Source organism: Octodon degus, unplaced genomic scaffold (genome assembly GCF_000260255.1).
Source record: "Octodon degus isolate 3935 unplaced genomic scaffold, OctDeg1.0 scaffold00059, whole genome shotgun sequence".
Lineage (NCBI taxonomy): Eukaryota > Metazoa > Chordata > Mammalia > Rodentia > Octodontidae > Octodon > Octodon degus.
This window is the reverse complement of record NW_004524635.1, coordinates 12490436-12506642: the sequence shown is the minus strand read 5'-3', so window position 1 is coordinate 12506642 and position 16207 is coordinate 12490436. Positions and strand designations below refer to the sequence as shown.

The window sequence follows — 16207 nt, the reverse complement described above, 5'->3', positions numbered from 1 at the left end:
AACGAAATAAAAAAGACATATGCACCTCATGAAAATTAATTTTTGTGCATTGAAAGACACTGACCAATGAACTGAGAAAGCAACCCAAAGAATAGGGAAAAAAAACCCCAAATAATTTATCTGATAAGATATTATTATAGCAATTTAAAAAATAAACTCAAAACTTCTAGGGGCCGGGGAGATGACTCAGTGTAATAAGCACTTCCCTGGTAAGCACAAGGGCCCCAGTTCCGCAAAACAAAACAAAACAAAAACAACAACAACAAAAACCTTCTAAACTCACCAACAAAAAAGTCAACTGAAAAATGAGAAAAACACTTGAGCAGACATTTCTCCAAAGATGCACAGTTGGCTGATATACAAAAACGTGCTTTCATGAAATCACACAGGAAATGCAACTCAAAGCTACAGTGATTCTTCCACTTTGTACCTATTAAGATGATCAGTACATATGTGTTTTCTTTCTTTTTTCTCTGTGTTTGTTTTAAATGTATTTGGTACAGGGTCTTACTACACCGCTCGGGCTCATAGTGATCCTCCTGTTTCTGCCTTCCTGGCACTGGAGTTACAGGTGTGCACCACCATGAATGGTCTCAGTTGCCCACTCAGCCTACCTGGGGGCGAGGGGTGAATGGCATGTGGTGCTGGGGATCACTGATTTTGTTTTCATACTGGGAACTGAACTGAAGACCTTGTACTTGCCAGGCAGGTGCTGTGCTGCTGAGCTACATCCCTGGCCTTAGAATAACTAGGATAAATAAGAACCAGGAAATAACAGGTGTGATAAAGAGAAAATAACTGAAATTCTTTGTGCATTGCTGATGGAACTGTAAAGCAGTATATTCACCATGGAAAATAGTATCACATTTGCTTTAAAATTTTTACAGCTAAAATTACTATATAATCCAGCAGTTCTACCTCTGGGTACAAACTCCCCCCAATATAAAAACAACATCTCTGTACATGCATGGCTGGAGCAGCATTATTCACAACAGTCAAAATGTTGAAGTTATAAGTGTTTAACAAATGAATTCAGTCAAAATATATACCTACATCTATACACGTTACAGTTTCTGTCTAGTAGTCCCCCCAGAACCTCATTCAGTCATTGGTGCAAGCTTTTAGAGTTTGTGATTAATTTATGATCCAAGGCTGGAATTATGGGTGTGAGTGCTACACCCGCCCTGGGGCAGACAGCCTGAATACAATGTGGGGAAGGGAGAGAAACTTGCTAGCTGCTGCAATTGCAGCTCTTCACTTTGCACTTCGCTGTTTTCCACTGCCAAGAATGTACTCTGCACTGTGCCACTCTGCCTTCGGCCAGCCCAGTATGGGCTGAAACCTCCACTAACTGCGAGCTAAATAAACCTTTCCTCTTTAAGTTTGGGTGTTGGGCATTTTGTCCCAGCAACAAGAAAAGTAACTGAGACAGCATACAACACAAAATACAATTCAGTCTTAAAGGATAAAATTCTAATGTATTTCAGCACAGACCAACTCTGAGAACATCACTTTCACACCCTGTTAAAATTAAGCTACAAAAAGTAAAATTCAGGTTGCCAAGGACTGGGAAGTTAATTTAATTGGTACAGCCTTTATAACGTGAAGAAAATTGAATTAACTGAATGTATTGATGGATGAAAAATACTGGAGACCAGATAGAATCTCCTATTGTGGAAAAAAAAAAAAAAAAAAAAATCAAGGAAAGATGAAAAAAAAAAAAAAAAAAAAATCAAGGAAAGTACTGATATATGTAATAATGAAATAATTATGCTAAGTGAAAGAATCAAAATTCAAAAGGTCACAATTTTCTAGGATTTATATGAAATGTCCAAAATTGGGACGTCCATAACAATGACAAAAAAAAAATTGTGGTTACCACAGGACAAAAGGAAAAGTAAAGAGTTGCATAGGGTTTTTTTGGGAGTTAATAAAATGTTTTATAAATAACATGGTACTGATGGCTGTACAACATTGTGAATATATGAAAAGGCACTACATTTCACTCTTCACAGTGTCAAGTAATGAATTTTGTTTTAATTTTGAAAAATTAAAAAAACTGGAAGGTTAAGATGCCAGTTAGAACTTCAATGACTCAGACTTATAGGTCAAAAGAAAACAGGAGGGGGGCTGGGGAGATGGCTCAGTGGAATAAGTGCTTCTCTGGCGAGCACAAGGGCCTGAGTTCAATCCCCGGTCCCACCAAAAAAAAAAAAAAAAAAAAAAAGAAATACACAACCATATAAAATACAGTACTGTTTTTAAGTCACTTAAGAGCATAAAAATTTTTTTTTAAATATGACCCAACTGTAAATGAAGGTGATCTCTGGGTAACTTTTGTTTATATTTTTGTTACCTAAATTTCCTAAAGTAAGTAGGGTATTTTACTTTTAAAATTACAGAACACAACCTTAATGGAGAATAATGAAATAGCTATCACTTTACTCAGTTATCAAGGTATTCAGATTTTTAAATTCAAAATAATGCCATATTTGCTTCTAGTTATTTTATTAAAAACTGGTTTAAGTGGAAGCTCTTTCAACACTAATTAATATAGCAATTCTTTAATAAAAACCCAACTACCATAAAGTTGTGATAGACCTTTTTTTTACTTTCATCATGAAGAGGCATAAATAAGAGTATGGTTTGTATCATTTAAAATTTACAAAAATGATTAATCATTATACTTTTTTTCTGCAACTTACTTTTCTACTTGACATGCATTATTGTAAAACCTAGTCACTTATACATGTACCATTTTTATAATTAAAAATTTTGCTGGTTGGGGCGGGGGAGATAGCTCTGTGGAACAAGTGCTTGCCTGGCAAGTGCAAGGTCCTGAGTTCAATTCCTGGTAACACCCAAGAAAAACAAAAAATCGCTGATTAAAGGAAATTCCAAATACTAATTTTTTCCCCTTCATCTATACACAAAAATGAGTTTTAAAAAAATGCTTTGAACTGTACCAGCACTGGCAACATCTACTGTCTGTCCTCATCTTAAGTCTCTACCAGTGCTTCTTTCTTCTCCTTTAAACTCAATAGCAGGAGACTATTTCTATTCATCATATTGTAATATTCTCCTCTCGAATTTCAGGCCACAGCAAAAATATTCACTAGTCAAGTAGTATCAAACAACATTAAATGAATTATTAGAGAAAAAAAAAATCATCCTGCATTCACTTAGCTACCTAGAAGTATACTTAATATACTGTTAAACATTATCAACACATACCAGTTTTGGGGCAATTTCCATCACTGGAAAAAGTATGACATGTAATCTAAGGATGTAATAACAAGCAAAAAGCTCTGAGTTGGGGCTGGCTAGATAACTTAGCAGACCAAAGGGCCTGCTTAGGTAGAGCGCAGTGGCCAGGGTTCGATCCCCAGTGTGCTGTGCCAGCCCCACCCCTGGGGGATGCTAACATGGTGATTGAGACCGGTGTGGGAGCACAAGCCAGCACTTGGGAGGCTGAATACAGGAGAATCACTACAAGTTGTATCTACATAGTGACACCCTATAGATCCTGTACTAAATACACAAAATAAAAAAAAAAGTTTTGAGTTGAAGCCAACAGAGTACATAATATAAATAGAAAAAAACAGAATAACTAGATTTAAATGATTTGGCAACAGAATGCTAGTTTCTGAAACAAATTTTTAAAATAGTGAGCCATTAAACCAAGTCTCAACCTTCTTATGTAACTATTTCTTAACCATTTCTCCAAAGCAAAGAAAACCTTTCCAATCCCTTTTTTTTGAACTATGACTTGTCACCACATGCAACCAGGCATAAGATTATTCTGAAAATTAAAATTTATTTATGCATAAATTAACCAAGCAGCCAGAGGGGAAAAAAGTGTCTGACATACATATTTTATTTTTTCTGACATACATATTTTAAAACGTTACCTATTATTTAACTTATAAATTATGAATAGCGTGATCTCTGTATGCAACTATAACTGATAAAAGCATAGCAGTAGAAAGGTCATGGACATTCATGGTAGTAAAACATTGTTACTTACCCATAAGTAGTATGTGAACTGAAGTGCAAAAATAGCAATGCCTTCATTATCAAAGGAACCAGCTACAGACCGGGATATATAACCTGGTACAATAGCAATGAAACAAGCAGCTAAAAGTCCTGCTCCTTGGTTCCAAAGTTCTCTGGTAAGCAGGAAAGTAGATATAGATGTAAGGCCGCTAAAAGTTGGTGCAAGGAACACACATACATCTCTTATGTGAACTGTTATGTTTAATGTATTTAAAATCCAATGGATAAGGCCAGCTGTTATCATCAACCCTGGATAAACCTACAAGGAAAAAGAAAGTATAATGTAACTATACATATAAAGTGAAGTATCCAAAAATAGTAATATTAGTTCTCTAATTTATTGTTACATATTATTTAGTAAAAATGAAATAGAAAAAAAATCAAAATAATTTGACTTTTTTACACAGTATAAATAAAATCATATATATGGAAAATGATGTTTTCTTTTTAGACTGGTCTCACTGAATTGCCCCAGGTGGGCTTGAACTTGCAATCTTCCTGTCTCCATCTCTGAGAGTAACAGGTTTATGAGTATGAGCTACCATACTAGGATCCCATTAATTCTTATACCTATATAGTGTCTCAAGATTGGGACTATAATACATTTATACTGCACGTATACAAGAGAAGAAAAGGGATAAAATTTTAAAAGATGTAAACTTTATTTAAATTGTTACTTATATATGAATCTTTTCTCTGTTCATGTCCAAGAACTAAAAAATAAAAAGTTCTAGCTAAACAAGTCCAATCACCTGGTAAATTCAAACATGCCTGAGACTCCTAAAAGGTTTAAAGTTTTAATATAACACAGTATTATGGGTGGAAGGAAAATAATAAACTACAAGTGACCAGTTAACAGTCACTTTTTTAGTACAGGATCTACAGGGTCTCACTATGTAGAAAGGATTTATAGTGATCCTCCTGTTTTCAGCCTCCTAAGCACTGGGATTACAGGCGCATGCCACTGCACCCAGTCTCAATCGCCTTCTCAGCACACCCCAGGGGTGGGGCCAGCAAGGCATGTGGTGCCAGGGATTGAATCTGGATCCCTGCGCTCTGCCTAAGCAGGCACTCTAGTCCATTGAGCTACCTGGCCAGCCCAACAGTTATACTTTTAAGAAATGGTAAATAGGGCATTATTTTTGAGCTATTCTTCAGTTACTAAAACTTCAAATCAACCTTCCACTCCTATGGTCTATAATTCACTCCCTTGCTTTTTCTCCGTAACATATATCATCATATTACATTCCATTTTATCTTATTATTAACTTAACTGCCCACCCTGCCAACAAGATAATTTCCAGAACAAAAACAACTTTTTAACCCACATTGAGAACAATAACTGCCACATTCAATATAAAAAGAATTAGGGGCCGGGGAAATGGCTCAGTAGAATAGGCGCTTCCCTGGCAAGCGCAAGGGCCTGAGTTCAATCCCCAGCTCCACCGAAAAAAAAAAAAAAAAAAAGAATAAAACAAATGAACTAAGGGAAGATAAAATATAATTTGTTATCACTCTTAAAAATAAAACTTTTGTTTCATTTCATATTCAGTATGAGGTCCCACTGTATGATTCTAACACTAAAAGAAAATGGAAATGAATTTGAAAACTCTCAAGTAAACATGTCTATGTAATATTGTAAATTGAACACATAAAAAAAGCAAAAGAACTAAAAGTACTGGATAAAAGAACCCCAAAACAAACACCAAAAAGATATATCAAACTCAGTAAGACAGGGAATTCACCAGATGCCAAAAAAAGAAAATTTAAAGGTAGGTAGGTACTGATGCCCATAAGAGAAAAGAGGGGAGAAAAAAATTCCCCCAAACCAGGCCTGAAATAGAACTTAAGAATTGAAGACGGGGAGGATTTCACTCAACATAGGGATCACAAAGACTTAGTTTTTGGCACAAAATCATATACTGTTCCTGGTATTAAACAAGACAAATTCTACTTGTTCATTAAAGGAGGCTGTGTACTTGCTTCAGGAGCACATATACTAATGGGGGCAGGAAGGAATTTCCAAAGCTTTGGGTAGGAGCAATCTCAAGCTATGAAATAACCTGTAAAAACTTTACAAGAGTAAGAAAAGAAAAAGAACTTTCCTAAAACCAGTGAAAACCTTGAGGTCTTTGACAAAGACAAATGAGAAAGATTTTTATAGAGATACTATAGTACCAAATCCTAGGACACCAGGAGTCAAAAAAAGAACACGTCTCCATTGAGGATGAATTTCAGATAAAAAGTTTTAACCCTGCAAGGAAACAAATTACAGTCATCAGGGTCGGCCAAATAGCTCAGTGTATTAAAGAGCCTGCTTAGGCAGACACAGGGGCAGGGAGTTCGATCCTGGTTCTGCCATGCCAGCCCTGCCCCCAGGGTACTCTGAGACCACATTTGAGACTGGGCATGGTGGTGCACACCTATAATCCGAGCACTTGGGAGGCTGTAAACAGGAGGATCACTACCAGTCCAATCTAGTAAAATCCTGTACACCCTGTCCTAAATACAAAAAAAAAAAAAAAAAAAAAAAAAAGAAATTATAGTCAGCAATATTAATATTCAGGGTTGTGGAGATAGCTCAGCAGTCTAAGCATCTGCCTGGCAAGCTCAAAGGTCCGGGTTTGATCCCTGAAACTGGGTGCACTGCACCAGCTACCAAAACTGGGTGTGGTAGCGCACACTTGCAATCCCTGCACTGAGAAGACTGAGACAGGAAGATCACTAGGAGGCCGAACTGCATAGCAAGACTCTGTACCAAATGAATGAATGAATTTTTTTTTTTTTTTTTGCCAGCTAAGCCCACCCTGAGGGCAGGGCTGGCACAGTATGTGGTGCTGGGGAATGAACCGTGGTCTTGACTAAGCAGGTGCTTTAGATCACTGAGCTATCTCGCCAGCCCCTAAACTATTTAAAAAATATATTAACATTTATTTTTAGAAAATTAGCACCCTAAGAACTAGAGCCACCTACCATGTCCATTACCATTTAACAATTCTCAAGGTTACTTCTCTAGTGAATGGTCTTTAAGAAGACTGTATCTCTATCCAATAACCACGATTTACCAGAAAAGTGGCTTGAGTGAGACAATTCCCAACAACTCCCAAACAGGTAGGTGTGTTTGATGCAGGGGGGTTGATCAAAAAAAGAACTGAAGAAACACTGAATAATCAGCCACAGAAAATGCATTAGTGAACTGTTCAAATTTTTCAAGAAACCCTTTCCAATGATTTATGTAAATGATAAAATTTTACAATCAAGATAAATAACTACTAATATACTTACAGTACCACCCACTATTCTTCCTAGTGGATACCATGCTCTTTCATCAAACCAATTTAAAAATTCATAGAATCCATGAGATGCAAGATGATGTGTTGATCTATAGTTAAACCTACAAGAAAGGGAGAAAGAAATGTTATAAAACTAACGAAAACAAGTTTGATAAATTTTATGGACAAAGAGATACATTTTGCACAATACTCTTTCTCAAACTTACATAAGTAACAAATAAAATAACTCTGAATACCAAAGGAATATGTTCATGCCTCTAACAAGCCTTCCAATGGCTAAATAATGCTTACATTAACATTCAGCTATCCTTCTCTGGTCCACAACTAAGAGCTATAATTTCAATGAAAAGCAAAAAGAAAACAAAAAACAGTTAAGAGCCCACAGAATTTATACATGATCAGAAAAGTTCTTGACTGTCAAAAGCACCACTGCAGAAGATAGCTTCAGAATGGAAGGAATACATGTGACATCACTGTCAAAAATCCTGAAACTCTAAAAGTTACATAAAGAAAAACTACAATAGTTCTAAAAGTGCTAACAGAAAAACCTGCGATAGCTCTGTAGCACAAAAATATGTATGGCCATAAACAGAAATTATATTTAATCTTTAAAAGACAAGGGACTAATGAGAAGAAATGAACCAAAGGCTAAAATGTGAGAAGAAAAAAAAAAATGCAAAACACCAAAGGAAGTTCCAAAAATATTCTATGTTTAGTTTAAAGCAAGTAAAGAGCCAGGCTTATGGCACATGCTTGCAATCCCAGTATGCAAGAAACAGGAAGATCATGGCAAGATCAAGGCCAGCCAAGGCTACATAGTGAGTTCAAGACTAGCCTATACTACATAGTGAGACATAAGCACCTGCCTGGCAAGTGTAAGGTTCCTAGTTCAATCCCCTGTACAAAAAAAAAAAAAAAAAGGAACTATAGGGGGCAAATGAGAACCTTCGCGCAATCCTCAAGGCAAAGACATTAGAAAAAGTTAGGCAAATGGCTCCCCTCTCCCAACTATTACCAAGAAGGAAAGCAGCTTATCTAAGGGCAGAGAATTAGAAGTAGTAAATGAGGCAGGAGTCAGAACTATGCTGGACACAGATGATGTACAAGAAAGCTTCATACCCAAGTTTGATACCACCTTTCCAGCATCCAAGTTATGATTCTGTCTCTAATAACTAAAAGCAAGCTATGTAGCTTTTAGACAGACTCTGCACAACCACAAGGTAACATCTAAGCACCACTAAAGCTAAGCAACAAAGTCAGCTGAATTATCTTTATTTAGAGGGCTATAAAAAGTCAAAGTAGCCTGAGAGAAAGTATAAGCTAGAGGTTTATAACCATAGTGCCTGGGCCTGAATTTTAGTTCTTTCTATACTTACTAGCTTATGAGACTCTGGTTGAGCAAGTTACTTATGCTCTATGTGCTCTAGCTATTTCATTTGTAAAAGATAATAAATAGCACCTGTATCGTAAGATAGCTATGAGTAAAGAACACAGTGCCTCTGGAATGCTGTGGTTACTATTATTAATGAATAGACATGATAAAATATCCACTAGAAATTCTAAATGGCAAAATGATTATTCAAATACACAAAATCAAAGATGAATAGTATAGTAGACAAAAAAGAAAATTTTAACACAACAAAGTATCATGAAAAGTTAGGCAATCTAAGTAAAACCCGGAAGTTCTTACACTCATCTTAAAAAAAAATCATTAAGGACCACAGAGGACTGAAGGCATGCTGGGGTAGGGGTGTTTTAGTATGATATATGCTATGGTAAAGTACAATTTAAAATCATTCATTCAAATAAATAAATGGCACTTTCTATGAAGGACTAACTAAAAAGATCATATATCTTAGTGGGAACTGCCAGGTACTATAAAACACTGCAGTAACATATTTAAAATTTCTGAGAGAAAGGGCTTTTAAAACCAGAATTTTAAAGTAAAAGCTCCTTAGCAGCAACATGGATGACTAAACAGTTAAAATGAGCTTAATTTTAAAAAAAAATACTTACTCAAATATCAAAATTAAGTATTATACTCCCAAAGCCAGGACTATGTAAAGGCTGTGTAGTAACAGCAGATAGAAAATATACTGACCACAAGGAAAGTGACAGTATTTGTTTCTTCTCATGTGAAAGGCTAAAGGCTAAAGAGTCTAATTTAATTTATAAGGAAGCCCTGTTATGGTCTGTGTCTAGTTGTCTCCCTAAAGCCTCATGCAATCATAGGGTGGACATTTAGAGTTTGTAATTAACTCATGATCCACTGGGATTATGGGTGTAAATGCTGCTGGGATTATGGGTATGAGTGCTACCCCAAGCCTGGGAGGATAGCCTGAATGAGACCATAAGGGAGACAGACTTGCTCTCTGTTGCCATTGTTGCTGTTACTCCTCCCTTTTTGAATCCTTCTGCTACCATATACTGCTGCCTTCTGCCATGTGCCAGTCTGCCTTGGAGCCAGCTGAGTATGGGCTGAAAACCTCCAGTAATTGTGAGCTAAATAAATCTTTCCTTCCCTAATTCTGAGTGTTGGGTATTTGTCCCAGCAAGGAGAGATGAGTAACTGCGACAAGCTCTAAGCATGAAATGATCATTTAAAACAATACCTAAACACCTAGATCAGCAATACAAACAAAAACCAAAATGCTCCAGAGCTACTTGGATGAGTTCATAAACAACAAACTGCACAGGGAAGAGACTCACCATAGGAAAATATGTAGAGATAGAGTAATACTCCCAAAACAAGTTGAAGAAACCATAAATTTAAGTGTTGTCCTTATAAGAGTTCTTTCTTCTTACAAATACTAGCAAGACTGTCACTTCTAAGCAACTCTAACACTGTCCCTTATTTGTCTACTTTGCTATTAGCACTCTAATCAAGCTACCATCTTTTAAAATAAAAATCACTCGGCTGGCAAACACCTGCACCACAGCTGTGCTGACCCCGGCCCCGCTCCCCCAGCGCCCTGATCAAGTGACCAAGTCCAGGCATGGTGGTACATGCCTGTAATCCCAGTGCTGGGGAGGCTAAAAACAGAAGGATCACTATGAGTCCGAGGTGCCTAGTGAGACCCTATACAAAAAGTAAAATAAAAAAATGAATAAATAAAATAAAAAACACTAATTTAGTCTCTACCTAATTACCTTCCATCCATTCTGTCAACCTGCTGATTTCCCAATCTGTGTACCAGTGTCACACAAGGAAAGTCCTTTCAAAACAAAAATGTGATCATATTCCAACTCCCTATTCAAACCATGCAAAAATGATTTATCTCTTAACATTAAAGAAACTTTTACTTCTTAATGGTTGAAATCACACATAGAGTTCTTAGATCTAACTCTACAGCCTCCTACCACACTACCTCCCTACTTCCTATACACACATCTTTCAGTCTTCTAGATTCATCTCATTCTCTCTGGCCGCAGAATCTTTAGAACACTACTCCTCTGTGCCTGGATTTATTGTTGTTAGGTTTTCATTCTGGTTAACCTATCCTTCAAACTAGTGGATGCTGTACAGAAAAGGTTTAGTGTAATTTTTTTTCTCTAATACTTAGCACAGATGCAATTACACATTTCTTTACTTGGTTAATACTAACAAGAAGGGACCACTGCATCTCCACTGCCTAGCAAGGCAACTAGTTCAGCTCTGATTCCATCACTGTGTTTTGAGATAAGATCAAGGTACTTTCTCAGAAAGCTACCCAATACCAACATTTGGTGGTCTCCCCAAAGTAAAAGACCAACATAACTACACTTCCTGATATATATGTCTGAAAGGAGAATTAAGTTAAATCAACTTCTTAAGATTCTATTTGAAAATCTAAGGTATCTAATAGCTGAACAGAAATGGAAATAGATTTAATCCTATTATATCCTTAGAATCAAGTCTATTCTAGTATATAACTTTTTAAGCATCCTAAACTTCTTTACAGATTCCTACATACCCTTTCTCTTTGACTTTAGTAAATTAATTCCTTCCTGAATTGTCATTAATTTTTCTGCACTACTTTCCAGCCCTGTTTCCAACCCACCACAATAAATATTCATAGTGACCTCATGGCTCTCCCATCTTATCTCCTAGAAATGAAGTAATAAGACTGTACTGGGCAGCACACTCTTTATTTCACTTGGCCTTTTCAAGAAAAGCAATGTCTATTTTCACTTTAAACCTACAACTCATTCCCTCAACTCATGTGAATCAGTCAGTGCTTACTAGAGAAGCAGGTTTCATGTCATGTAAGATAGACAAATACTTAAGAATTTATAAGACTGGCTTCCAGTGGCCACACACAGAGTCAAGTGTGGAAGAATACAAAAGGTCTGTCCATGAACAGGAGCTCTGAAGGATCCAGTTGAAGGCCCTGGAGCCCTATCAGTTGGCTGAGGATTCTATGCTAGCAGCTGAAGAGTTCATGCTAGAGGCCAAAAGACAACATCCAAGGTGAAGACTACAGATCCTTTCTTTCTTTCTACTTTATACTTACTATTCAGGCTACAAGCTGCCCTAGAGTGGGTCTTCTGTCTTCACTATATCCCCTCAGCCACATTTAGAATTATACTGATCCAATTTAGTTGGGCATTTCTTACTCAAACTGACACAGTTAACTGTATCACATCATGTTTTCTCATACATCCTACTCAAGTTGAGTATTATTGATTAGTTGAGTAATATAATACTGATTAGTTGATGAGTAATATTAACCATTTAACTACAGAGAAAAGTGAACACCCCATCCAAAATTCTTGTTTCTTACTAATCTCACTAAGTATTAAGCTTTTTTCTTAATAAGGCAATTATGTGTTGTTATTTATTATAGTTTTTAAATTTTCATTTCCATGAAGCATAAGCAAATATATTTATTTTATTATCCATTAAAATTTCTTCCAGTAAAGTGTGTGCTGAAGTTTTTTTGGTTGATCTGAGTAAATTTTCATATCACGGGTACTATTTCTTTGTCAGTTTTATTACCTATAATCTCAATTTGTGGCTACTTTTTATACTCAACAGTATTTTTTTTAAAGAACAGAAATTTGTGATATATTTGAATTTATCACTTTTTTCAGGCAAAAAGGTCTTGCTACTCATAAGACATCTTCTATTTTCTTAATGATTTATAGTTCAAAGCATGACTATTCAGATCTTTACTTAAAAAGTGATTATATGTGGTGAGGAATTGAGGCTCAATGCTAATTTTTTCCTCCTCTTAACTGCTCCATCATTTACTGAAAGAACTGTCTTTTCTCCTTCCCTGTACAGTCCCACCTCTATCCTATTAAGGGCTCCTTAATGTTCAAATCTGTTCTGTATTCTACCTTTTATCCAAATGGTATTTCTGTCTACCCTTGAACCAATATTACGCTATGGTTGTTACCATAGCTTTAAATTAAAACTTAATATCGTGCACAATATTTTTAATGGTGCCTTTAGTTTTATTCTTTTGTTAGAAGACAGTCAATTCCACCAAAAATAAATAAATAAAACTTGTTGGTTCTGACTGTAATTTCATTTACAGTGGTACTTTAGTTTACAACCTTAATTCTTTCCAGGATGTTGGTTGCAGAATTTCTGCAATTTTACAAGCAGAGGTACCAATGTATTCTACAAAATAATCTGGGCAAAATTAACACCCTTATGTAGATGTATACAACTTATGAATTCACTTTATCTCTTGTTTATTTAGTTCTATGTCTCTCTAGAAGTGTTCTATTTCATCTTGGAAACCATAACATAAAGATGTTAGATTTCATTCTATCTTTGCCTGTTTTTAAATTTTACATGCTGACAAAAACTTGATTTCTACCTTGGTTTTATAATCAGAAACCTTACCTGTTTATTAATTCTATTTACTTACTATGTGTTATGGTTTGTGTCTAGATCCCCACCCCCCCCAAGTCTCATGTAGTCATGGGGCGGGCTTTTACATCTGATTGATTTTTGGTCCAACATTAGCATTATGTGTATGAGTGTCACACTCATCCTGGGGCTGGTAGCCTGCATACTATATTAATAGAGGGAAAGAAGCTTACTTGCACTTTTCTCTTTTTGCTCTTGCTGCTTTTGCTGTCTTCCACCGCCATCAACAACTGTTCCTCCTCTGCCATACAACTTTGCCTTGGAGCCAACAGCTTGCGGACTGAAACTTCTACAAACTGTGAGCTAAATAAACCTTTCCTTCCTTAATTCTGGGTCAAATATTTTGTCTCAGTGACAAGAGAAAACTAATTAAGACACTATGTTATTTAACGCCCTGTTTGTAAGGATTAGCAGTATGTTTCCATATCATTCTATCCCTGTATCATCCTTTTTAACTGCCTATCTGTTCAATTACTAATACATATTTCAACAAATATATAATACTAAGCACAGATAGATTCCTATTTTATTCAAAGTGAGCTTGAAATAGTTAAAAAGATATATAATATGAATAAGCTCTTGGATTTCAAACTTTTTAAAGTAGAATCTTTTTATCAAGTAAAATCTTCATGACCTCCAAGACACTAGAAATTTAAGGTCAAACTCAGATTTGTATGAATTTTGACATGTAAATCTCAAACACTCTTGTTTTCCTTATGGTAAATGATATTCAATGAAAATACAAATATTTAGAGTCTAATAAAAATCTGGTAAGGTCAAGTGACTATATACATTATCTACATTCTTCACATTCATAAATATACGCTACTTTAGAAGTATGGAATCTAAATTTATAATGTATCACAAATTTGTTACAGCTTAGCTGTTACTACACAAAACACAGGCTGATTATTTTCCTTTACACAAATTTACAGGACAACTCAGCTGTGGCACTAAAACTCCAAAAGAATACAAGAAGCACCTGGACTAAAAGCTTCCTCTCCTCTGTAACAGTAAATAACTGAAAGCTGAAGGTACTTATTAATCATACCGTCTTTTTCTGTGCAATTCTAGTTCTGTCTCTCATCTGTTTGTTCTCTCTAAACAGAAATCTGTCACAGTCGTGGTTTTTATTCTCCCTTCGTTATGCAGTAATGCAGATTTAAAACCTTAATTCTTCTTGAAGAGGTCTTAATACTCCACACCCTCACCCACTACTTTAATTTTTATGTTCAAAACATCATGTTGAAACCTGTATTCTAGATTCAGCTCATAATGCAACATCTTTTCTTAGTGTTTTCACAGAAAGAAAACATCAGTATCCTGGAGATATCTCAGTTTTTGGCATTTCACTAAAAATATTTAATGTTTACCTCAGCAGACTAAGCACTTGCAAAGATTCAAACCCTGGTCCCACATGCCATGCCAGCCCCGTCCCCAGGGTGCATTGAGCCCAAGATCTAATCCAAGTCAGGGCATGGTGGCACATGCCTTTAATCTCAGCACTGGGGAGGCTGAAAACAGGAAGATCACTAGGAGTACAGTATGCAGATTAAGGTCCTGTACCAAATACATAAAAATGAAAAAAAAAAAAGTCAGTTTACCTTTTAATATACATGTTATACATAATTCAAAACTTATGTTAGTAGCTCACATAGTACCAATGGTAAGAAAAACAGGGAGGGGAAGACAGAGACAAAACCAGAAAGAAAACAGCAAGCTGGACAGACAAAGAATAGAAGGAAAGGTGGCAAGTAGGCAGGCAAGTGAAAAGGTTGTCTATTTTTTTCTATTTTCAAGTACTGTAACATGTTTCAAGAGACACACAACTTTATTAATTAGCACCATAATCATCTGTTATTCTGATTTGAACAAATTAAAGTTTAAACATTAACTGATTCTCTTCCTCGTTACCTTGTCAAGTACTTTCTAATCACAGGATTTTTAAGTATGATTGTTTCTTCACTGAGTATAAAAAAAAAAATCCCTAGTTCCTCCTTTTATCTTTAACAGTTTACTTGTTATAGACAAATGAGGTAATTATTCATATACTCATATTTAAGAAATGAAAGACATAAAGTCCACATAAGGTTTTTTTCTGTCTTAAGTCATTCTCCCATTCTTTCTGGGAAAAAAAAAGTCAAAATTCTGTCAGAGGAAGTAATTTGCAGCTCCTTTTGGCTTTCTCAGATTATTCAAGTAATATCTTTAGCAATAAATGGCAGTATTCACCCTGAGTGAAAAGATGGAAGCTCACCTGCTCCATCACATCTATTCATTACCTCACTCTCTTCTAGCACTGCTCTGGGTCTTCCAACAGAGGCATCCTAATCCTTCAGACATATTAAGTAGCAAAAAGTACAGAAGGAAATCTCAAAAAGAAAAAGTCCCATCTTTTAAAAAGGTTTACAGAAAGGATCTATTTCTCTAATTTCAGAGTTTTATAGTCCATATAGAATCCTATTACTAATTTAACGCAGAAATGTTACATATTTCTATTTAATATATATGCGTGGCTAAATTATATGAAATCTTGGCTGTCCTAAGTAAGAGAGACCACCTGAACATCAAACTTCCAAATGGGCACATCTCACCCCGAGCATCACCTCAAGGTTTGCGCTATAATTTCTGTCCCAGAAACTGACCTTTGTCTATTTTTCTATTTAGTACTGCTTTTTCTGTTCTACTACATGCTTTAGAATTAGTATGACAGTCCTGAAAATTTTCTGGTACAAGTATCTTAGTATATACATTGATACTTTCTAGACTAGTTTGCTATATTTTAGAGTTTCTACAGATTTTTGTGAAGCAAATAGAAATTCTCAAAAGTATCACAAGATACAGTGAATAACAACGTATCTCACTTGCTCTATTTTAAAGAAAACACAGTACCTCCACACCAATATTGTGAATTATACCTTCAGTGGGAGCCCAGTGATTTAGTCAGGGCATTAAAATAAGGACAGATGTGTGGTATACCTTCCCCTCAAGAAAA

General features: G+C 35.7%; 1 protein-coding gene across 1 annotated transcript in view; it reads right to left on the bottom strand.

Annotated features, from left to right (window-relative positions):
- Stt3b (STT3B, catalytic subunit of the oligosaccharyltransferase complex) overlaps positions 1 to 16207 on the bottom strand; it is a 103471-nt gene that overhangs the window by 59426 nt on the left and 27838 nt on the right. Inside the window, exons 2-3 of the mRNA XM_004634227.3 lie at positions 7342 to 7450; positions 4028 to 4315 (exon numbers count right to left, since the gene is read on the bottom strand). Coding sequence (XP_004634284.1) covers positions 4028 to 4315; positions 7342 to 7450 — 397 coding nt within the window. The remainder of the gene's footprint in view (positions 1 to 4027; positions 4316 to 7341; positions 7451 to 16207) is intronic.